The sequence below is a fragment of the Numenius arquata genome, chromosome 24 (assembly GCF_964106895.1).
Source record: "Numenius arquata chromosome 24, bNumArq3.hap1.1, whole genome shotgun sequence".
Taxonomy (NCBI): domain Eukaryota; kingdom Metazoa; phylum Chordata; class Aves; order Charadriiformes; family Scolopacidae; genus Numenius; species Numenius arquata.
Window position 1 is genome coordinate 822,681 of NC_133599.1, and position 24,290 is coordinate 846,970.

At 49.6% G+C, this 24,290-nt stretch overlaps 1 protein-coding gene across 1 annotated transcript; it reads right to left on the bottom strand.

The window, feature by feature from the left end:
- Positions 1-2,504: 2,504 nt before the first annotated feature.
- CTTNBP2NL (CTTNBP2 N-terminal like) lies at positions 2,505-22,949 on the bottom strand. The gene is made up of 5 exons (XM_074163399.1): positions 22,896-22,949; positions 17,748-17,855; positions 9,711-9,941; positions 7,360-7,467; positions 2,505-6,533 (listed from the first exon to the last, which is right to left on the bottom strand). Exons 2-5 carry the CDS (start codon positions 17,844-17,846, stop codon positions 5,061-5,063), a joined length of 1,911 nt encoding a protein of 636 aa, XP_074019500.1. The 5' UTR covers positions 17,847-17,855; positions 22,896-22,949; the 3' UTR covers positions 2,505-5,060.
- Positions 22,950-24,290: the final 1,341 nt, after the last annotated feature.

Here is a 24,290-nt window from a genome sequence, read left to right on the forward strand (position 1 = left end):
GAGCAGACCTCAGCTTCTTGGCATGTTTGCTTGTGCTAAACCTGTAGCATGAAAACTTTTCACAACAACACTCAGCGCTTGAAGCCGTCCTTGGCGGCGTGCTCCCCGGCGGAGGGCGAGGGCCTGGGATGGCTGGCGGCTGCTTTGTGCAAACAAACCGCGTCCGCAGGCACCGCGGCCGGCACAGCCCCGGGCCGAGGCTGCAGGGTGAGCGCACGCCAAAGAGAGAGCTCTTTCTCCCGGCAGAACTGGGGGGTTACAGCATCTGGGGGACAGTCACGCTCCCCCGGGGATGCTCCTGGGAGCTGCGGTTACGTGATGTGTTAACCTCGGCACCCAACAGAGCCTCACCAGCGCCCTGCGTCCCCCAACACCCCACCGCAGGACCCCCCGGCACCCAACAGAGCCTCACTGGGAGCCAGCTCTTGCCAAAAGAGCTGGGAATAGCGGGAATAGCTACCGCGTGGTGAGAACGCGGTAAATCCACGGCTGCCCCCGTGGGATGCCCTGAGGTGGGGGACGCCCTGCGATGGGGGGGTCCCAGCGACTGGGGGGTCCCTGTGGCGGGGCAGGCACGGCCCGTTTCCCTTTCCCGGGTTCAGCGCTGCCGAGCGCAGACTTGGGGTGAAGGATGGAGTGGGCCTCGGCCCCCCCCGGTCCCTCCCAGTGCCTCCCCAGTCTCTCCTGGTGGCCCCCGGTGCCTCCCCGGTCCCTCCCGGTGCCTCTCCGATGTCCTCAGGTGCCTTCCCGGTCCCCCCTGCTCCCTCCCGGTGCCTCCCCGGTCCCTCCCGGCCCGTTCCCGGCCGGTTCCCGGGCGCAGGGCTCCCTCTGGCGGCCCCGCCCGCCCCGGGGACGCTCCTGCCCGGGACGGAGGCGGAGGAGGAGCAGCCGCTCGGCCGTTCCCAGCGCCCGGCTCCCTTCGGCTTCGCACCGGGGAACGGGGCGGGGGGGGCCCGGGGGGGTCCGGGGTCTCCCGGGTCGCGGGGGGTGCTTTGCGCATCGCGCCCCGGTCGTAGCATCCACCGGGCGGTGCTCGCTGCCCGTCCCAGGGAGAGACGGCGGAACCGCCCCCCCCCCGCCCCGGTCCGGCCCCGCTCCCCCCGCCCCGGGCACAAGCAGCCCCGGGCAGAGGTGGCCCGGAGCAGCGCCGGGGGGCGACCGGGCTCCCTGTGTCCGGGGGGACCGAGCCCGCGGGGCCGGGGGCGAGCAGGGACGCGGGCTGGGCTCGCCGGCAGGAAACGGGCTTCAGCCAAACCCAGAGCCCGAGCCCGGATTAACGCCCCGATTCACGGCTCGGGCTACCAGAGGGCGAGGGAGACAAAGTGTGGTGGTGTTCATCAAAGGGTCTGGGGGCTTTCCAGCCGCGGGCAAGGACCTGCCACCTCTGCGGCTACAGAAAGCCGGCAGGGCTGTGGCCGAGGCACACACCAGGTCCGGTTCCAGGTCCAGTTCCTACCTGGGCAGGGCTCCGCAGCTTCGGTGGCAGCGGGGACGGTGGCTGGAGGGAGGAAGATCTGGAGCCCCCAACATCATAAGGACATGGACCTGTTGGAGCGGGGCCGGAGGAGGCCACGGAGATGCTGGGAGGGCTGGAGCCCCTCTGCTGTGAGGACAGGCTGAGAGAGTTGGGGGGGTTCAGCCTGGAGAAGAGAAGGCTCCGGGGAGATCTTGGAGCCCCTTCCAGTCCCTAAAGGGGGTTTATAAGAAAGATGGGGAGGGACTTTTTAGCAGGGCCTGTTGTGATAGGACAAGGAGTAATGGCTTTAAACTAAAAGAGGGAAGATTCAGTCTATATATATAGGAAGAAATGTTTTACTCTGAGGGTGGTGAGACCCTGGCCCAGGTTGCCCAGAGAAGTTGTGGCTGCCCCATCCCTGGAATCATTCCAGGCCGGGTTGGACTTTGGCCAGGGGCTCTGAGCAACCTGGTCTGGTTGAAGATGTCCCTGCCCAGGGCAGGGCGTTGGACTCGATGGCCTTTAAAGGTCCCTTCCCACCCAAACCCTGATTCCAAGCAGCTCCTGTTGGGTGGCTGCTGCTCTGGGCTGCCCCGAAGCAGGTCCCTGGCTCCCGCAGCGCTCCTCCCCAATGTCACCCAGCCTGGAGAGAGGAACAAAGAGCTCCTTCCCAGGTTGTTGCAAAACCTGTTCAACTGAAGCGATGTAAAGATAAGAAAATCAGGTCACTCTAGATGTAGGCATTAGGGAGACAAACAGCTGTGGGCTCTTCCCCGTGGTGGGGTTGGGGGGCACCGGCAGCAGCCCCCAGCTCTCCAGGGAGGAAACCTACTGCTCGCTGCGTGGACACGCTGCGTTCCAGCGCCTTGCCCAGGCTGGGACACCCTCAGCCCCGAGATCTGCCGCCTTCTGAAGCTTTTCTGACACTGAAAGCTTCAGCTCCCACAGGAAGAGAGGCCTGGCCGTCCCCAGCCGGGATGTCTGGGGACGTGGAAAAGTCCACACACTCCCTCCCGACTCCAAACATTGTCTTAAGCGATTTGCACATCTTAAAAATAAAATCCTTTATTGATAATATGAACGTTTAACATGTTTAATGCCATCAGCTATAAAAATGATTAAAGACTTCAGCTTGGTACATTTGGCTTTACAAATTTACAAGTGTTAATGAATTAATACTAGTGTATACATTTTGCACTTCATTATACTCCATCCGCCAGTGACAAACTCTGCAACAACGTCTGCTTCTAACAAGTGGGAGTTAGAGAAGAAATATTTAGTCGCTTCCACACAGAATCTACATCAACAGTTAAATACTAACTCTAAGTGTCTTACTGGATTAGTTGGATCTGTTTTATTATCTTGTGCTTAGTCTCTCTCAGAAGATCGGCTACTAGCAAAAATACATTCCTTTGCATACCCCTTCCCATAGGGTATCTGAGAAGAGCAGTACTCAGTGCATTTCCTAATAGACGTCAGCATCGTACATCTCTCTCTAGAGCTACTGATAAAGAAAGGGGATAATACCATTCAGATTAATGTAAAAGCAAAGAAACACGTTAAAGCAGTGTATACAAAAGCCTCACTTTTGAATCCGAAGCCATACGTGGGCCGAAACCCATCAGTTCTTACAATTGCTCCCAGCAAGAGGAAAAATCTGTTGTGGATACTTAAAAAAAGTAATAAATGTGCTTCCAAAATAGTCACTGCCCATTTATCTCCAGGCTGCTCTGTCCCCTGCTGTGGGTACACAGCCCCTTCCACTGCATTAGGAACAGTAGCACGTGAAACCACAACCTAAAAGGCTACTCAAAGGTGTGTAAAACCCTCTTGTTCTACTCTGAATACCTGCTGGGGCTGGGTGGGGGAGAAGAGCGGGGTCACTGCAGCCAGCAGCCCCCCCGAGCAGCACCAGGGCTGCCATGTCCTGCAGGAGGAGACCCAAAGCCAGAGGGAACCCCCCAGGCCGTGTACAGCAGCGTGTCCTACAGTAAAGGTGGATGTATTTTGTCTAATTAAATATTGAAGAATGACCCCGGAGAAGGCGCTGGCAGTGGGAAGCTGCGCTTGGTGTGAATGTGACGCTGCTGCCAAGGGAGACACTGAACACGGACCGACACTCGGCAGCACGTCCAGCTTCTAAATTTAGGATCAGCTCAGCTACAACCACCGAGATAAGGAGCTCGGGGCTGCGCTCAGCCTCTGCCCTGTGGTGTGTCTGTCCCATGTTTCTCGCCACAGTGACTCAGAGCCAGCCCCGCGGTGCCACTGGCCGAGGGCAGCACACGTGGCAGCCAGGGCCGCGCCGCTCGTGGCAAGTGTTTCTCACAGGAACCAGTCGCTTCTCCCCTCTTGGGCCCAAATAATTTATCACACACACAATTTGCCTCCAACTTAGGCAATTCCTCGCTTTAAGTGATTTTTTTTTTTTAACCTCAATGATTTCCCACATTTTCTTCATATTAACATCAAGAATAGGTAAAGATTTTCCTAATGTACTGTGTATTTAATATGTATGTGTGTGAAACTACTTACACATATACACATACTCAATTTCACGTGGCAGCACTGATTTGGGTCCGTGTCTGCAGCCAAGGAAAGCCAGCAAGATCCCGTAGCCAACTGGGGAGTAAGAGCCAGGTCAGCTGGACACAACCCATACGCGAGGAACAAAATTATTGCTTTTATTTATAGTAGAAGATCCCATGTTACCCTTGCAAAAAACCTGTATCATATGGAGTAGTGATTTTTTTTTCAAGTAGTAGTGAGATCTTTGTCAAGTAATAGTCTCAGAAGTTCTACACACAACAGTAGAATGCTTGAAGAGCTTGAAAATTCAAGGTGACACACCAGAAACCAGAGCTCAGCCATTTAAAGCACACGGGCACCTCTGCAGAGGGTGCTACAGGAAAGCAAAAAGAACTACGGGGACAAGGAACACAGAAAAGTAATCTGGGTTGTGTTATGGCTACATTTTACCCCAAGAATCTGTGTTTGTGTCCTCAAGTAGCTGGGAGCAGTGTCCGAAGGGACAGCGTGTGGCTGGCTGCATCACTCTGGTGGTCACCCTGCAGAATCTGTAGCACATTTGCTAGCTTACTTTAGCAAATGGAAAGAATTAAAAAGAAAAACAGTGTTGGTTTCAACATTCATGACTCACAGCAGAATCTGTTTCTGCAGCTCGATGGTCCGCTCCTCACCTTTCTCAGAGAATCACATTCATATTGCAGGCTTAGTTCAGGCACTTTTTATAAAATGTTCATCTGGAGTAAAAAGTCTGCAAAAGTTATTTCTGCATAATTTAAAAGTAGCATTTCAGTCCCATTAGAGTCTGATAATCAGGTCCCACCACGTGATTATGGTTCTTGTTATCTCTAATGATTTGACTGTTGCCATGACATATTTTGAGGCTACTGTATAGCTGTAGTTAAGGTTTCTTCATAAACAAAAATATTTTCCTACCTATTAGAAAAGAAAAAAATATACTAAATGCTTTATACAGACAGAATCTGCTACTATGGAAATAAATAACATGGAGTGGAAAAACAGTGTCTTAGCTCAAGGATGCTAAGCCCTGGAGTGTCCCCTTCCCGTGCCCTGGAGACTAGCTGCTGCTTGGCAGGAGGATCTCAATGTCTTTGCCGTTGGACACAACTGTGGTGCTGGAGCAGCTACTGGCCACGTCCATGGGGACCCCGGCTTGGGAGGAAGCTTTGGTGAGTGGGGCAGGAGCAGCGGGTGACTGAGCGAGGCCGGGCTTCTTTGGAGGAATGGGTGGAGGGTTCCCTCTTTCTGCTCTGGGAATGGTCGGTGACTTAATGCCAGGAGACAGCGGGCTTAGCGGACTGGAAACCTTGCCAGGGCTTGGAGAGTGACCCGATTCGTTTTTAGGGCTCACGGCATTTGCCAGATTTCGATAGTCCGTGCCAAAGGGTGAGCTGTTAGGGGAGACGGGCTTAATAGGTCCCTGCTGGCTGGTAAATCTGGAGAGGACCTGAGTGACCGTGTTGCGGGCCAGCTGCTTGGCGGCAGAGTTATCTGCCAGGGTAGGAGAGAGATCCCGCGACGGTGGGCTCTGCAGACCACTCGACTGATGGTCCTGCTCAGCCTGAGACTGAAACTTGTGCCGAGCGGCGTGGAAACGCTGATTGATCCCCACCTGGTAGGACGACTGGTAACCAGGGCTGCTTGCCGAAGCTCCCACGAGGCGTTTGGTCAGGACTGGTGAGGAGCAAGGAGAAGGTGTCAGAGAGGAGGCGGCTGTGCCACTGGGAGACAGGGAGACCCCACTGGAAGGGACCTGGGACATCAGATGCACCGGTGACTCTGTTCTTACAGGAGAACTTCCATTCTCAACTGCATTTTCTGGGGCTGCTCCAGCAGATTTCTCCTTCTTACCATGGCTCTCTGCTGCATTTGTCTGCAGCAGCTCACTGCCCGTCTGCACATCTGTGTCACAGTGCCCGTTGGATTTTGCGTAGGAATGGGGAGGTGTCGTGGGGCTGGGAAACACGGTATGTAGGGCTTTGCCTGTGCCAGCGGGGCTTGCTCGCTCTGTCTGCAGACACTCTGTCTGACAAGACACAGACTTCACTGGGGGACTGTCGGTTGTAACACCTCTGGACATCACCGAGGGGCTCGGCTGCGAGGGCTTGGTGGGACTGTGCTCCTGGCGAGAAGCCTCCAGCTCTTTCAGGGCTTTCTTCAGACATTCCACCTCTTCTTTGAGTGCTTTTGTACGGTTTTCTTCTCTGTTCAGCTTGGCTTTCAGCTGTTCTCTCTCAATGTCAAACTCCGAGAGCTGCTTTTCTACCTGTGCTTCCATCTGTAAACCCCGCTTCCTCTTGGACGCCAGCTCCTCTTCCAGTTTACTCACCTTACTCTTCTCTTTTTCCAATTTCAAGCTCAATTCTGCTGTCTTCTGCCCCTCTTCAGCTGCTTTGGCAGTGGCTTTCTTGCACTCCACCACAAGCATGGAGGACAGTTGCTTGTGCCGTGCCCTTTCCTCCTCCAACTGGCTCGACAGCTTCTTCTGCTCTTTTTCAAACTTTTTCACTTGGGATTTTTCAAACTCCAGCTGGAAGATAAGAACAAAAAAAGACTGTAAGGGAACCACAAAACCTCCCCAAAATAAATGAAGTACAATGCCCCAAAAGGGAATGGCGTTACTATGTATCTTGGAGAAATTCCCCAGTAAAAGATGGCAATGGCTAAGAAAGAGGTTCTTGCTCCATGTATCTGGAAGACAGCCCTGTATGACTTGAGCTGTGCGTATTAGGAATTATTACTTACTGGTAGTTATACCGTGTATGAAATTCAATTGACCTTTACAGAGACCCACACGCCGTCTGCCCTGCGCTGACTGAACAGCCGAGCTGGAGCGAAGCTTCCTTCCGCCTCATTTACTACTTTGTCGCTCTGCCTTTTAATGGCATTTAGACTTTAAAATGCTGATGTGTTATGTATGCTTAATAAAGTCTACAGTGCTTGAGTAACAGAAAACAGGAGCAAACAAAATAAATAAATATTTATTATCATCTCTGAATATCCCCCCTAGGAGATCTTTCATGACTCATTCTGAATTTTGAGTACTAGAGAGCCCTATCACTTGTAAGTGCAGTCCAGTTCTTGAGAACTTCTCAGCTTTCAGGCTGAAGTAAGATTTCAAAGCATTGTATTGTCTATTAATAGCTTTTAGCACTGCTCAGCTACCAAACCACCCTGAAAAGTTAAGGCTGTTTTTCATATTGTAATGATAAAAGCCAGGAGCTTTTATCAGAGGGAGGGAGGTCCCTTTCTGTGCTTTCAACACGAAGGTGCAATTAGACGTCGTTCCCGAGTTCACCACCCAGGAGCCTGGGGTTCCATGGGCTGGGTAATTACCAGCTCCCACGGCTGGGTACCTGCTGGGTGAGTCGCTCCCGCTCCTTCTCCAGCATGTAGGTGACATCGTCCCCCTCCGCCGTGTCCTGGGCGTGCCGCTGCCGCTCCTCCTCCAGGTCCAGAATCACCTGCCGGACAAACATCCCTCACGTCAGCACCCGGGCACACCTACACCCAGGGAGGGATCGGTGCCTTCGCACACCCTCCAAAGCCTGATGACACAGGAGAGCAGCCACCGCAGCCTCAGACAGCCAAATTCAGCTCAAAAAATCACATAAAAACAGCTTTTGGACAAGTTACGATACTATGTTATCTTATGGTATCGTTGAGCCAGTTTGTGAAAAGTCAGGAAACCTCACACTGGATATATCTTCGTTTTATTATTAAATATCTAAATTGCATGTTTTTCCTCCAGACTGCAGAACAGCCTTGAGATGTTCACGTTTTCCGTCCCTGGTCAGATGGTGACCGCACGCCCAAGGACACGGCGCACCCACAGTCACAAGGGGATCCTCGTTACGGGTTCAGCAGTAATTCTCACCCAGGCTTCTCCTCCAGTTTCTTACAGGCGGTTTGTGGACTGCAGTGCAAAGTTTATTTTAAAGAACATGAATTTGTTCTTCCACTTAAGAACAAGATGAGCTCTTGAAATGAAACTGCTTGCCATAAGGACCCAGTTAAGGAGCTCCTTCAGCTTTAACGCTGAATTACATGAATAATTGAAATTCTATTAACTCAACAAAAAAGCCAGAACACAAACTTCCCAAGAGACTCTGCTGTATCTCACCACCAAAACTCTACACTCTCCCAACACGTGCTCACCATGAATTCAGCAGCTCCTCAGTCTTCCTGAAATTCAAGCTTCCAAACAATGTTTAAATACCTTTAAGCACACACGAAACCTTTTCACAGAGGGAGACAGGAAGGATAGAAGGAGGGGGAAAAACATCTGATTGTAATAGCATGATTTAGCCAGATACTTGGCTGGAAGGTGAAACACAGCCTTGCTGTTACCCAGTGACTCCGAGGCCAATCCCAAAGCTGAAGACCCCCCCAGCTGCCCCCCCAACCCAGGGTCTGTGATGTAGGAGCCAAGCGAGCGGCTCACTGGTGTCATACGAAGGCTTCTGCAACGGAAATGCTTAGGATTGTCCACAGACTGAAAGGAACTCGCTCTACCTTATCCCCACCAGAACAGATTACGGGAAAATAAACTTTAACCCCCATGCTGATGAGCAATGAGACAGAGGGTTCAACTTTGAACCTGCTGATTAGGAACAGAACGCAACTACTTGTACTTGAGATCTTTGTACAGGATTTAACGAGTTTTAATCAAAGCAAGAGTGACACACCTGAAAAAAATACAGGATGGTCTGGGCCCAATGCCCAACAGGCACTAGCCAGAAGTACACCTACATCTGACATTGTGAAAGACACTTCTTAGACACCAGTGTCACAGCATCACCTCTCAGCCTGCCATGACACAAGCAAAAGCAAAAAATCCCAGCTAGTTTTTAAGATGGAAAAGAAGTATGTGAAGAGGTTAAGACCCAGTCTGCAACGCACATGACTGCAGGGATGCTCCAGAGAGCTCCTCCCAGCCGGAGATCCCAGCCAGCTACTCTTGGGCAATTATTCTCTGCCCCAGCTACATACGAGGGACAAATAATTTAATCATTTTGTCTTGTTTAAATTTACTGTAGAACAAACCAAACATGTAAACATATTTTTAAAAAAGCTAACCAGATACATAAAGAGAATATGTTGCAGCAAGACTCCAAGAAGCAGAGTCGAGTGGACTCTTGCTCTCAGACTTGGTGCAGCTTTGTGCTCCTCGAGTGACCTGGGTTTTGCCAGAGAAGCAAACCTCTGGGGAAGGGCAGTCTGACACCAGGACCGAGCCCCTCACTAGTGTTGATATCTGTTAAAGCTATAGCATGAAAGTAAGTTTTGGCCATGCCATACTTTCTTAGGAAAGCACATGGAGGAGCACACACTCCCACAAGTCCCTGGTACCAGCTCTTCAATGCTGACTGAGAAGAAATCACGAGCAGAAGAGTGACATGTCTGCTGAGAATTCAATCTGCCAGAAATCTGTTCTGACATTTTGGTAAGCCCTCTGCCTCCCAGCTTTGAAAAAGCCAGTTCCTTTTTTTGTGTGCCCTATCATCATCATCTTGCATATATTTCAAATTTTGGAGTGACAATTAATAAACTTACCAGCTGCATCGTATTGAGTGAGAAGTTTGAAAAAGGTGCAAAGTCCTTTCAGTTACCAAAACTAACGGCATTTAAGTGTTTTTGCTGAAGTTGAAGTATTATCAAAATGCAGCTGTTAACTTCTGCACGTCTTCCATGAAGCAAAACCTACCTTTCTGTGTCTGCTCTCCGCAGCAGCTAGTTGGGATAACATTCTTTCTTGCATATTCTTGCAATGTTTCATCACCACTTTCAGAATAGATAAGGGATTGGAGCATACTGGTTGCTTTTCGCCATGATTTCCCTCTTTCAGGGTCTCAAAATCTCTCTGCAAAGCCATCAATGGATCGCTGATGTTGTACTTCCCATAGCGCTCCTCGATGAACGTGTCTCTGTGCTGGGCCTGCAATACGAAAACAAATCTGCATTTTAATATACTTAAAATAGAAAAACAGCTGAAGAAGAAAGCAATTTGTAGTTAATATTCCTCTTCCCCAGTTTTCCACTTAGAGATAAAGCGATTTTAACACAGTCTGATTCATATCCTGTTATCTGCTATAAGAATAAGAGTATTCAGAGAGGAAAACACTCAAGTGTGTCATGTTAAAGGTCCCCAGTTACCAGAGAAAAGAGACGGTAATTCACAGCACAAACGGGCCAAGCGCTCTACCTGCTCAGCAGCACCTCTGGGACCTCCAAAGCCCATCTGGCCCCTGCCACTTCTGATCAGGCCAACAAGGGGACAAACATCATGTTTTTCATGTACGAGGCAGCTGGATGTCCCCCCCTCCTCGAAGCCACCCGCTCCCCACGTAAGACACAAGTCTTGAAAAGGTTTGCAAACCCCACTTGTATTTCCATGGCTGGAACACAAACAGCATCTGCTCACAGGGAGCCGGAAAAGTGTGTGTGGGGGTTATATGAAGCATGTGCTCTGTTAATTTCTCACCCCCCCCCCCCCCCAGCTGAACAATCTTTTAATGAAGTGGCCCCAAGCAAACTAGAAACAAAGCAAAGTCTTACTTAAACCCCAGCATCTCCCCAGTACAGCCAGTCTGCTGACATCCTCATACCACAGCTACCTGCCAGTGACATCCGTGACTTACACTCCCCAACTGTGCGGGAGGAGAGAAGGTGAGTACCAATTCCAGCTTAACTAAAGATTTAATCATTGACTGTCGTATCGGTGGAAGAGCAGTGGTGTGGTTCTCTCAGCTATGTCACCATCAAAGAATTTCATGTTGAGCAATTAGAGTTTTACTCTTGCAATAGCCTATAAATCCACAAACTGTTAATAAAATTCTTAATGTTCTCATCCAGACTAAACAAAGTTTAGTTTCTCAAGAGGCAAGACAGGAATGATTAGGTTTCTTCTGGTGACATGAAAGAATTAAGGAAACTCACACGTACACGGGCAGTGATCCCGGGCTGTCCCCCATTCCTGGCGGGATGGCCTCAGGACACCTCTTACAGAGGAAAGACGGAGTCTGACTAAAATGAAAAGACAACTTGGAAGCCAGTATGTACTGGGATGGTTGTGCCCTGATGTGCTGGTAACCTGCATGGAAGCTGGAAATGCTCCCCTGGAGCCCAGCAGAGCCCCAGGGCTGCTTCGGCCACCAGGCACGGCTGGGACAGACCCGGGAACAGGACAGCAAACTGCGGGAACTGCGCTTTATGGGTCAGGGCACCCACAGATGGACAATAAAGCTTTGCTTTACTCAAATAGCTCATGAGATGTGCTAGCCCTGCCTATATTCTAAGATGCAACCATGTGATTAGCACAAAAAAATTAACAAAAGTCAATCTCTGCTCTCAAAGGGAGAAGTTATGAATTACCTTGACAAGAGGCGTAAAAAAAACCAAACCAAAATACTTTTATCTCCCTGTCTCCTCCATGACCAAACCCACGTTGGGTGTCACGATACTGGTTTGGGGTTGCATTTTAACCCTTGCAGTAAACAAATCCAGAGGAACACATTCACAAATACCCCTCCCTCTTTATCAGTAACACCCATCAGGAACAGTGGATGCCTTTGATCAGAGCTTAAGATATTGTTCTAACTTTACATAAAAAAAAAAGAAGAGGAAGGAAAAGATCAGCCCTGGAAATGGGAGGGCAGCCCTGGATAATGACCTGCCTCTGCTTTAATGAATCACAGGAAAAACTACAGGCTTTTTTTTTTTTTTTTTTGGAGGGACAGGGACTCTTCAGTTATCCCAAAGAATTTATAAAAATGACTCAACCAAACCTCACTACAAGTGTGTAGGGCATTTCTAAGTGACTCAAGCATTAAAAAGTCTGTAAATACAAATGGGGATATTTATCCCGCTGCCCTGACAGCTCTTCCTGAGCCCAGCCCACCCCGGTGGTGGGCAGAGACACGGGAGAAGCCCTTCGGAAGGGTTTCAGCAGCGCTTTAACCGCGTGAACAAACAGGGGGGACGTCTGAGAAGTTTACTTCTGGGCAACTCCTTTCCAATAAAAGCTCAAAGCTCTGGGAATAAGGTGACACCCTCACTATGGCTCCCTCTACCCTCCGACTCCTTGCCATAGTGAGGGTGTACCAAAGGCCCGGTCTCTCCCCGCTCCCCGTGGCACTGGGCTCCCAAGTCTGCTGAATTCAGTGGGGTGGTTTATTTCCTGCCTGGGAAAGAACAAGGAGTTCTTCCTTGCTACTTTGAGCAATTAAGTATTTTCCTGAGCTAGCATGACAAACAGATGAGTCTATCATAACATTAATAGCTTTCTGAAGTCCAGCTATTCTTCTTTAATAGCCAGCAGAGCAGAAACATTTAATTAAGGTTGTCTAGACTAAGAAAAGACTCAAACAGGTCACCCTACACCCACCACATCTCATTTACCAGAAGAAATCCAGCGCTTTGGCATTCGGGCCACCATCCACCTGGAAACGCAAATATGGATTGTCGGGCTGCTGCCTGTGACACCCCTATGCCATGGGTCCCACTGCCACCAAAACAATGGGGACAGCTCTTCTAAAATGAAGTCACTGTGCCATAACCTATACAGGTCATTTCATTCAGGTCAGCCTATACAGGTACGGAACTGTCACATACATGAGTGGCTTCTCCCGTGGCTCGCGCTGCTCAGCTCAACCACTGCCACTAACGCTGGAGGTCACATACAAACATCCCCAACAGTTTAGATTTTGTCTCATCTGAACTGGAATTCAGTCTTAAATATGGGTTTTGTTCAGCTTTCAAAACAGAAACCAGTTGATGATGGATGAGAAATATTCTATTAATGAGCCTAAAAAAATCGACTCAGATCCCGGCATCAACCTATTCAAACACGCGAATCCACAGGAAATCAAGTTTCAATAATAAGGAAATAAGGTTACAAACAAGCATTGTTAACTTAGGAGTGGCAAATTTAATCTGTAAAACCAGAGATGACATACATACATACTTCCAACAACAGCAATTGCTCTTTGAAATAAGATGCAATCTTCTGCAATTAGAAGATCCTCTAATTTAGCACCTCCACCTGTAGCATTTCAAATATGCAGACTCAGGAACTCCCTATCAAAACGCTCAAGCTCCAAAAGCAACTAAATGGACTATTTGGTGATTTTGAGGACTATTAAATTGCCCTCCCCCAACAGGAAAAAAGATAACACTTAAGCCTGGGCTGTTCTTAAATAAAGGAAGCAGCTTTGCACGGTCACCGCTCTGAAATGAGAACTGGGGCAGGCAGAAGGTACCACTTCCATGGGGCAGCTTGGAGCTCGTCAGGGCAATCGCCCCCTGCCAGGCTCTTTGAAAAGAGAGAATTCTGATTTTATGGAGCGGAAGCAGTATCTGACTCAACTGGAGAGATGTCTCCTGTGCAGGCAGGCAAAGCTTCACTTTGTTGGGGAAGAGCTACTGTTTCCTCTGGAGATTTCTACACTGTTTTGGGACGAATGTTTCCCATCATCTATTTGTGTAATTATTTTTTTTTTTTAATAAAAGATTTCCTTTTACTGAAACCTTGTTTATGAGACAGCATTTTCTCTCTGCCTTCAATAATCTTTACGACTTGTTTTACTGGAACATCAAACAGGGAATTTCCAAGACTTGTTTCAAGCATTTTTTTGGACACAAAACAGAATATTACTCTTGCCTGTAATTTTAGAGTTTAGGTTTTAACCCTCGGCACAACACAAACACACTCTTAATTAACTGTAGCTACTGTGTATGCCGTTCTGCAGCCATCATTTGCACAGAAGTTCCTCCTTTATGTTGCAGAGAGTGGTATAATCTTTAAATAGCTACTTACTGCCTTCCTTATTAGCTTCTCTCCCCAGACACAGATATTGGGAATAAAGACAAGCTGAGGTCACAGCAATCGCTGACAGAGAAGGGAAACGGGGGGTGGGACCACTTGCTTTGCACAAAAATAAATGTCCAAAGGCTCGAGTGCGATTCCCAGCCTGAGTTTAGCCCAGCTCTGAAGCAACACCTAGCAGAGATCCACACAGCAGAAATTACATTGCTCAAATACAGTATCTGTCTTAATTGCCATCATTATATCAAGTGAACGAACCAGATGAACGAGAGCTCCCCAGATTTGCCCACATAAGACCTGTTATCAGCTCTGGAAAATGCAAGGAATTGTCTTAGGAAACATCAAGCAGCACCAAGCAGCACCTTTTTCCCCGGGGAACGTTTGGTCCGTAGCAGAGAGAGCACAAACCCCAGGATGAGCAGGATGAGCACGGCCCCACGTGTGACGATGGCCGGGGACTGCACTCTGTCACCCTTAGAACACCCTTAGAACTCTGTGACCCCCCCGGACGGCTGGATCTCAGAGCTGGGGCCGTGCCCACCCTTCTGCTCCTGGCCCGGCAGCCAGCCGGGTCCGGGGAAGGGGCAGAGAACCAGTCCTTCAAAAGGTACCGGCAAACAGCGCTGCTTTGGGCCAGACATCAACACAAAATCCCCAAACTTGAGAGAGAAGCTGTAAGAACCGCCTGGTCCCAGCAGCACAGTGCCCACGGGAGCCCCCCACGGCCCAGCTGCCTCACAAGGGATGCAAAAGCCCATTGCCCCATCTGTGAGAGATTTACCAGCATCTGCAGCAAGGTTTTATATTACTAAGCTTTTTTTTTTTTATTATTTTTATTTAAACAAGGGGTAGAATTTAGTTTCTGAAACTGCACCTTCTTAAACTTCATTTCTAAACCCACTGACAAATGAACATTTAATTTTGCAGTGCATTAATAGTGCTTTATAGAGTGAATCACCAAATTCAGAAGCAAAGCAATGAATCCAGCTCCCAGTCATTAACACAAAATAGATAGTTTCTATTCCAGTGTAAATTGCCTGAGGCCTTATTAACATAAAAGAATGAGCCAGGAAGCTGTTTCCTGTTTTCTAGAAGTAAACAGACCTTCATTTCTAATGTATGGAAAATTCTCATTTAAAGACCAGGGGGCAGGGAACGGTGTGTTCTAACATAGCGATAGAGACCTATTTAAATATTGAATTGTTTCCAGGCACGGTGTGCTATTTCAGAAGCTGAACCTGTGGATCACACATCCAACTCTTCCTACCCAGGAATGAGGACCGAGAATCCAGCCCTTAGAATTATGTAACTCTGACAGCATCTGGTTTTTTGGATGATTTAAATATCATTATAACTACAGGAAAAGGAGCACAATAAGAAGTGAGACTTAAGGTCTGTTTGGAGGAGAACGTTGAGATTTATGTAGTGGACAGGAAGCTACTTTCAGGCCAAAGAAAAAAGAAAAAGCTTTTTTTTTTTTCCAAAGAGGTTTTAAAGTAGAGGAAGCAAACTGAAGCATTGGAAAAGAATATTTTGAATACAGTGAATTTGTTCACTTAATCCTTTTATTAATATCTTGCACCTCAATCTAAGTAACGCTGCAATTTGAAACGGATCTCAAAAGCCATGACCAGGTCCCCTGTGACTGCCCAGGGAGAGCTGACGGTCCCTGTCACAAACACCCCCGACCCAACTGAGAGCAATACACGGCAAAAAAGTAAACCATAGGAAAAAAACGTGAAGGAAAGAAGTTGGCAAGGGCAGGTCATAACATGGTAGAGGCATCGATTAGAGGTGACCCAACAACTGCTCCTTCTAATGAGAACCTGAGCCCTCCAAGAAATAAAGGTGGGGAGAGACAGCCCCTCTCCCAGCTGCAGAGGAGGGATGGAGCCCCCAGGCAGGGCAGAGACCCCCGGCAGAACCCCCTGGCACAGGGGAAAGGGAAAGATCTGGGAAGGGGAAGCCAAGGGAAGGAGCAAATCAAGCAGTCTCTGCAAAGCCAGGCTCAGAGGCTCGATTTTAGACCCTGTGAGAAAGAGAGCCAGCGCCAGCCAACAAGTGGCCTGATACCATGAGGGAGAAGAAAACTATTTTAGGCTTTGTCATCTGCACGCATGGATTCTCTATGCTAAATGCCAGATGCTAAATGCCCTTCTCTAAGCATGCAGGAAGATCAATTATTGCAGACTGTACTACAATCAAATTACAAGTTTACAAATTAAGGTACTCTTTTTCTCTGCGAGTGCTTGTTCTTTCCTATAACGTACCGAAGGACCTGCCTCAAACATCCACAGAGCTCAGAAGCATTTAAATCTGAATTAGACGTCAAATTAGCCCATGAGGGGAAACGCATTTTTCTTACTAAATGGGAAGAAAATAGGCATATAAACCTCTGATTTTTAACCCGTGACATCTATGTGTCTAATGTAACCGCTGGAGAAAACCACGGCCACTGTTTAAGATCATGCGTTAAATATCAGTGTTTGTAATCACTCAGGGTGCCCAACGCACACGGGTCAAACTAAACGCTCGCAGAGTTTCCACCCTTCATTTGGTCTTAGAAGGGCAGCATTTTCATATGTACCAAAACATGAGGAAACAGATTAGGAAGGTGAGTTTTCCTTTTGTTACAGTCACACACAAACTATTTCAGCCGGCGAAGCCCTGTAAAGCTGTTACCACAGTTACTATCAGTAAACAAAAGGAAAAGCACAGTGAGGCCAGAATTTCTCTGACTGTGTATTCCAAATAAACAGGTAAAGCGAGGCCAGGAGTTTCCTGCTTCTGAAACTCTGTCCAGCCACCCGATGAAGCAGTTACTGGACTTTTTTCCCTTCATGTATCGAAGGGGCATGGCAGCCTCTGCCAGCCAGATCTGATCCTGAGCTTTTACTGCCCTTTCCTGCTCCCTCCAGCTCTCCTCGCGTTCTCATGATGAACCATCACAGTTTATCCCTTACAGAAGAGGGGAAAAAAAGCTGTAACCTTTGATTAGCTTGGTATTTTATACTACGCAATTATCAAGTATAGGTTACAATTTCATTTAATTTCTTCTCAGTCATGAGTACTTGACAAAGTGTGTCAAAGGGTGTTCTAACTATATTAATATCCTCATGCGGGAGGGAACTGCAGGTTAAATTTCAACAGAAGAGATAATTGCTTTCTGCTATTGGAAGGTACACGTTAAAAAGCCTTTGGAACGGAGCTGCTGCATTCCTTCCCGTGGGTCCATGACATGCATTTCACACTGCAATATTGAAGCGATGCTTGTTCTGGTAATACATTCTGACCCCACCGAATGAGAAGACTGATCCCAGGACAGAGGAGAAATTTGAAGTCTGTTCCAAGAGAGGAATCATGCTCCAGAAGCTGTTGCTGGAAAACCAAGTCCCCGCAGCTCAGGCCCAGAAGCTGCCACTCCTCTTCTGAAACAGCTCAAAGTTTAAACGTTATGAGCAGTGACAGGTCAGCTTGAAAAAGCCTTCAATATGCAACCCTGTCACAACTCATTTCTTCAAAAATCCACTCCTTCCATCATTTCTACCACTATATTTTTTCCCACCTTACGGAGGCCGAGTATCAACTGAGCATCCTTCAAAAAGCAGCAGTTTCACTCATTACATACTGTCTCAGCTCCACATTCTCACACCAAACTGGCCACGAGCGCCAGAGCCCACCCTTCCTGAGCAGGGGGAGCACACTCATAACACTCTTAACACTGAAATGCCTCTTGCAGCCAGCCTTCAACAATGAATTCCGAGCCGTAGAACGATATACAACTGCTGAAATTAAGACGGGATTCTGAACCAGTAATAAATCTTTGCCTCTGAACTTCACGTGGGATGCCGGTGCTCTGCAGACCCTACAGCAGTACTGCTGTCAGCTTTGTCTCTTATCACAGTATTTACAACATACCTTTAAGGCTTCTATGACGAGATCTCTTGCTTCTAATTCTCCCTCGAGAATGCTAAACAGCGTCAGTAGTTCTGGTTTGCTGAGTTTTTCCAGATTCATCCTGAAAACCTGAAAAAATGCAACATAATTTACCAGGTATTTCTTTGTACATTAAAATCAGTATTCTAAGTTATGACATACAATCTCCATTTCACTTCAGCTTCCAGTTTTTTGGACTGCAAATTGCCCTGGGGGGAAAGGGGAGAATACACAAGGCAACATTTTCTCTCCAACTTCCAAGACCAGTTGTAGAAAATGCATTTTTCACCTTTTCCCAAGGGTTTATGAACATATGCACACCCAGATGGTGGAGGCAGAACGTAGGGGCTAACATGGCAGTGGAATATTCACCATGAAGTAGCCAAAGTTAATAGGGGAGGGAAAACCATGGCTATTTAAGCTCCATAGTACTGTAAATGACACATCTGGATCACACAGCTGCAAACATCCCTGAAAGGAGAGTGATGAGCTGTGATGAATGTGGCCCAAACTGGGCCACCTACACAAAGTTAAGGGGCCAGTTACCGTTGCAGTGCTGTGAGAGTTCCCCCGGGACGCCGTGATGCATCACTAATGGAACAGGCCCAAAGCACTTCACAAAAATCAATGGCACGAAAAACACACACTTAATTACTATTCTTTCCAACTGTTTCAATATCACCATCATCTATTAAATATAATTTTTCTGCCCACATAAGAACAAAGACCCATCAGCTGAACTGCGCACACAAAAAGCCTTTTTCCCCCTTGTATCTTCGCTGATGCTCTTAACCTTGCCCAGTAATGAGCCTTTTTATTACATTATTTTGTTAACAATGGGAATAATTTCACAGACTAAATCCTTGTCAACTAAATACCCACTGATGATATAGTCTTGTGCTTTGTGCAACAATCAAATACAGTTTTCTGAGTCCAAGTCACATCCATCTTTCGCCACTCAATCAGAAAACGCTACAGCCCGCGGGAGCTCCGGGGAGGTACCAAACCCCGCTGCACTGGCAGTGGTAAAGGGTTAATTTAACCTTTACTAGAGAAGCCCATCCAGCTAAAACAGTCAACTGAACTCTAAGTTTTCTGAAGTCACTGCTATGTTACAGCTGATTTGCATAACTGTGCCTTGGAGAATTGTGCACAAATGCAAGTTCTGTCTTGTTTATGCCAAAGCAGTTTTCCAGTTGCTGGGAACAGAAAGTTCTGCTCACAGAGCGGAGTAGGGAGCCTGCACAGAGAGCCTGCAGAGTCTTCTGCACAGAGAGGAGTAAGGAGCCTTCATACAGCACGAGAAATCAGAGCTCTGCTTCGTGCCCCTCCGCTAAGCAGGAAAGTTTCTCATCAGGCAGTCACGTTCCTGCTTCATGCAGCGTTTTACGTGGAATCCATAAAGCAGCAACGTTCCTCCCAGACTTTTTTGGCCAGCCCTACCATGGCACAGGCTGCTCAGAGAGACTCCAGTGGAAGCCACCAGGACTGCCTGGGGCATTGTGGCCGTTCTGAAACCCATTTAACTGGGCACCACGGATCTGTCAGCGCTGCCGGGGTGTTCCTACTGCAAATCCACTAACACACCTTCAAGAGGAAAATACACGAGTGGGGTGTTTGGCAAACCCGCTCATACCTGTCATAACTCCAAAAAAGCCTGCTGAAGGCTTGACACAACAGTGTAATTTAGGAAACTCGCTCTGTTGACTCAAATCCCATTTCAGCAGCCAGGGCAGGGCTGGTCACTGTTCGGGCAGAGCTACACTGCCAGATCAGCCGACGGACTCCCCAGAGCTGCCCAGGAGGTGAAATGAGCATCTCCCGCAGCTTCGGGAACGGCGCTGACGGTCCCATGGGCAGCCTGGCTGAGACCGCACACAAGGAGTGTGATTTACAACGTGTTCATCTTACACAGAAGGGGAGGGAGTGCAACAGAAGCAGCAAATTAATGCTAAAACATAAAAAAGTAGCCATGCATCATGGCAAGAAAAGAGGGGGCTGGTTTTAGCGTTTAACATTTACGTGATTATGGTGGGACCTAAGTCCGAGCTGCATCACTTCCCTGGGCAGGGTTTAGATCTGGAACATCTGAGCTCAGGAGGTGCACGGCTTCATTTCAAAACCATCTCAGTCCTTGCTCAGGCTAAATTCACGGGTGCTGAGACTGAACCAGTACTGACGGGAAATAGGAACAACTTCTTTTGCCAGACACTCATCAAGTTATTTTAGTTTTGGGGCATTTTAAGCCAGAAGTAAAAAGGAGAAGTTTTCTTGGAGATCTCAGAACAAAACATATCATCTAACTCCGCTAGCCCAGGACAGCACATTCTAAATATGGACTTTCAATGTGACCACGGCTGTGCTTTTCTCTGAAAAAGAGATGACACAGGAACGTGCAGCTGCATCTCTCCAGCAGCTACCAAACATCACACTCGGAGAGCGAGGACAGCACCAACTGCAGCTTGGTATTTTAAAGCTATTAGTCGGGGCAGTAACCGTTTCTATTCTATATTCTAAATACTCCCATTGTGACTTGTACTTCACAGTGTTGTAGAAATAAGCCATGCTATTCTTAACATGCCTCTATGGCTATAGTCTTTAATCAGCTTAATAACATAAACAAGCCCTGTCTTAGAATATACAGGTAAAAATACTTATAGAAATAAAGAGCAGGAGCCAGCTCACACAGCAATCATTTATGCAACAACAACAGGTAGCATTAAAGATATATAAATGGTACAGCCTCAGCTTCCTCCTGTGCAACCCGCTGCTAGAGAAGACCTTTAGCTGCTGTTTGCACTGGTTTTCCCACGCTGCTGTGGCGACAGACCGGGAGCAGATGCTACAAATAAAGTCACTGCCCTAAAAACCCCTCTACATGGCACTTGTATTCTGCACTGATTTACAGGGAATGTTTTAATGCCTCTCGGAGCACACCTGGCAGATCCCCGTTCTGCTGAATCTGTAACAAACCCAAGCGCTCCATTTTTAGGGCCACTCAATAGGAGGGAGCTGAAAAATGGAAATAAAAAAGCTCTGTGCATTTTACATTATTATTTTACAAGAACAAGAAGCATCTCTGATCAAAGAGCTAATAAGCATATACCTGAGCTCCTCCTGCCCTATCCAAATCCGAATCCCTTCCCGGCCCTCCAGGATCACAGGCTCCAGCATCACAGACCTTTCCAAGGCTGCTTTCTGGTTACAGGTCCCTGTTCTTCCCTCGTCCCACTTTTCAATAAAAGATCCCGCCAACCCTATTCAATTACCCAGTCCTCTCCCCTGCGAACAGTCCCGTTCTGCCAGACAGCTTTGCCCTTGTCAGCTGGGGAACCCGACCCATTATTTCAAAACCTTTAACCAAGAGATAGAGTTTCACAGCACTAGAAACAAGATCTAGAAATACCCGGGGCATATTTACCCCTCCACACTCTGTGAAATACACTGACCAGCCCAATCACACACATCACAAACCGCAAGGACCTCATTATTTAGTCTGATGGTATAAATATTTTCCCTGAGCCTAAGATATACCACCATTTTTGGACAATAAGCAAAAGTTTAGAGCATAAACAAAGATAACTATGTGCCGCTTGCCCAAAGGTAAACTTCCTTTTAGCTGTGCTACGGATTGCTAAAGAGTCCCCTCAGCAGACCCACACCTACCCTCGGAAGAGATAAAACTCTTCTTTTGAAAGTTATTTCCCAGTATTTAACTGAAAATAAATATCAAGACCAGTTTAAGCGTATGTACACCCATGCAAGCTAACAAACCCGGGCAAGTTATCTTTGGCATGTGCCATTTCAGGAACAAAAGAGATAAGCTTCTAGAGTGTGGCAGCTCCTTCGCACTCTGAATCACGCTACGATGATTATGAAGCGATTAGAGGTGACATTTCGCTTGGGCCCACGTACATGTAAGCAGGAACCAAGTCAACCAGCGCTGTCAGCCCAAGAGGGCTTCACCCGCCGACTCCAGCGAAGGTTTGAGTCACTGGCAGCGGGCAGGAACCGAAGCGCAGCCCGAGGCGCAGACAGGGAGGTTGTCAACTGGGAAGTGTCAAGATCCTCTGCAAGCACTTGGCTCAAAACTCTTCCACTTCTTAAAAAAAAACATTGCAAAGAACACAGCTTGTCGTTCCTTTTCCCTCTGAAGGAGGGTATTTCCTTTCCTTCCATAAGGCCCGGTTACAGCCACACCAACCCAACAATGACTCTATGTCTACAATCCTGAATCAGCTTCATTTTTTTTCCCCTGTCCCTGAAGAGGAACTGATCTTTTCCAGGAGCTCGCACGGGCAGTCGCGTAACCGCGTGTGTACGAGAACCTAAACAAATCGTTTGAAAACTCCCGATGGACAAGTCTTTAAAAATGCTGCTGCATGTGTAGTGTGTGACGTGCGAGTTGTTAAAACAATTACATGAGATGTTTATATAATAAAAAGCTAACACACACTTTATAATTGTGCATCCACAACGCTGCCTGGCATTGCGTCAGAACTGCAAAGAATTAGGTTAAAACGAGCAGTGCCTGACGCCCAGCTCTGTATCTCAGAGCCCCAAGGGGAAAGGACCCCCCCAACCCCCTGCCCACCCCCTTATTTCTTGAAGTATCTGGATGAAGCAAATACACAGAATTCGCGTTCAAAACATCGCTAAAGTCCTTCAGCAACCACTGAGCGGGAGCTGCCGCTCCTTGAAGGAAAATTCAAACACCCCCCGCGTTCCCCGACCCGTCAGACCCGCCGTACAGGGTGGGAGGGAGGGCGGAGGGCGGGCAGGGCCCGGACCGGGGGGTGAGTGACGACCCACCGACCCGCGCCCGAGCCCCGGCCCCTCCCGCCACACGACCCTTCACAACGCCGCGGCGACGCCGAGCTCCCGGTAACGTCCCCCGGGCCTCCGCGCCCCTCTGTAACACCGCCCCCCGGCCTCCGCCCGCGGCCGCCCCCGCCCGCAGCAGGGCCGGGCCCGGCCCTGCCCGGCCCCGCCACCGCCCCTCTCAGCCCCCGCCGCCCCGCACCTGCCGCGGCCCACCCGCGGCGGCAGCGCCAGGCCGGACCGGGCCCTGCCGCACGCAACGAGACCCCGCCGGACCGAGGACGGGGACCGCGCCCCCTCGACACCGACCTGGCGTGCGCCGCCGCCGCCGCCGCTACCGCGCCGCTCCGCTCCCCATCCAGCCGCCCCGCCCCTTCGCGCCCGCCCGCTGAGGGACGGCGCGCCCGCCAATCAGAGCCGCCGCCGGGCGCGCCCGCGGACCAATCCGCCGCGGAGGAGGCGGGGAGAGGGCGTGGGCCGGACGGTAGCGGCGGCGACAGCCAATCAGACGGCGGAACCGGGGCGCGGAGGGCGGGGCGGGGACTGAAAATCCCTTTTGTTCGCGGCGGCGGCGGCAGAGCGAGCGGGCGGCCGTGATTGGCGCGTCACTTCCGCTGCGGGCGGGGCGGGGGCGTCGCGGCCGGGGGCGGGGCCCGGTGCTACCGCCTCAGCCGGGCCTCGGCCGGAGCCCTCACCTCTGGCCAGGCCAGCGAGCGGGGGGCACCGTGGGGCCCGGAGCTGGAGAGGGCCAGGCCCGGGTCAGGCCTTCATCCCTCACCTCTCGCAGGGTTAGGCCCGGGTCAGGCCTTCATCCCTCACAGGGCCGGGCCCGACTCCCCCTCGCAGGGCCTGGCCCGGGGCAGGCCTTTGCCCCTCGCAGCACCTCCCGGGCCTGTTCCCTCACGACGCCCCAGTCGCTCTCCAGGCTGATATTTTGCCCAGGGGTGTTGTGTAACCCTTGTGTTGGCGAAGGAGCGCTATCACCGCGTGACTCACCTGGGCAGGCCGTCCTGCGGGCACGTCGCTGTCTGTCTGTCTGTCACAACTTCCGCGGGCGCTGAGCGACGCTGGGCCGGCAGAAGCAGGCCCTGCACGGAGGTGCTGTGGGAAGCTCAGCGTGTTTAGGTTTATTTACCTGCTGTCAGCCGAGGAAAGAGCCTGAATACGCTGGAGACTGTTGCTGGAGGGAATGTGGCCCACGGGCGAGAGCGGGGCCGCCGACACTGTTGAGGGCAGCAGGTTTTTTCGCTGTCGGAGCTGCTTACCCAGCAGTTTGCTCAGCCCGCGCGGCAGCTGAAATGAGAACTAACCCTTTCTGTGGAGAACATGGCAAATAGTTCGTCTCTGACCTTCCCGTGAGATGTGCTCGGCATTGCTAATGCGCTCAATTCTGAAGAGCTGGAAACTTTTCTAATGGCCTTTCCCTCTTCGAGGAGTCTGTCTGCAGGCGAGCGCTGGGTTAACGCGCTGCTGGCTGGTGACACGTGCTGTGACACCAGCAGCTTCTGAATTAGAAATTTCTGAATCCACAGCAGAAAGGAGTGTCACGTAGCGACGGGACTTTACACAGTGACAATGCCAGCAATGAACCTCCTGTCTAACCATTGCGCTCTCCTGTCTATGTTCAGAAGGTGGTTTTGTCTAGACAAGGTTGTCTGGGTGTTATTTCCCAGCCTTGCTAAATACTGGAGCTTTTGCAGTGCC

Excerpts from the sequence above, each read along its gene's own strand:
- CTTNBP2NL (XM_074163399.1), bottom strand. The coding sequence starts at position 17,846 with ATGAATCTGGAAAAACTCAGCAAACCAGAACTACTGACGCTGTTTAGC. Across the intron at positions 9,942-17,747 it reads TCGTCATAGAAGCCTTAAAG|GCCCAGCACAGAGACACGTT; the intron begins GTATGTTGTAAA and ends TTCGTATTGCAG. Across the intron at positions 7,468-9,710 it reads CGGAGAGCAGACACAGAAAG|GTGATTCTGGACCTGGAGGA; the intron begins GTAGGTTTTGCT and ends TTTGTCCGGCAG.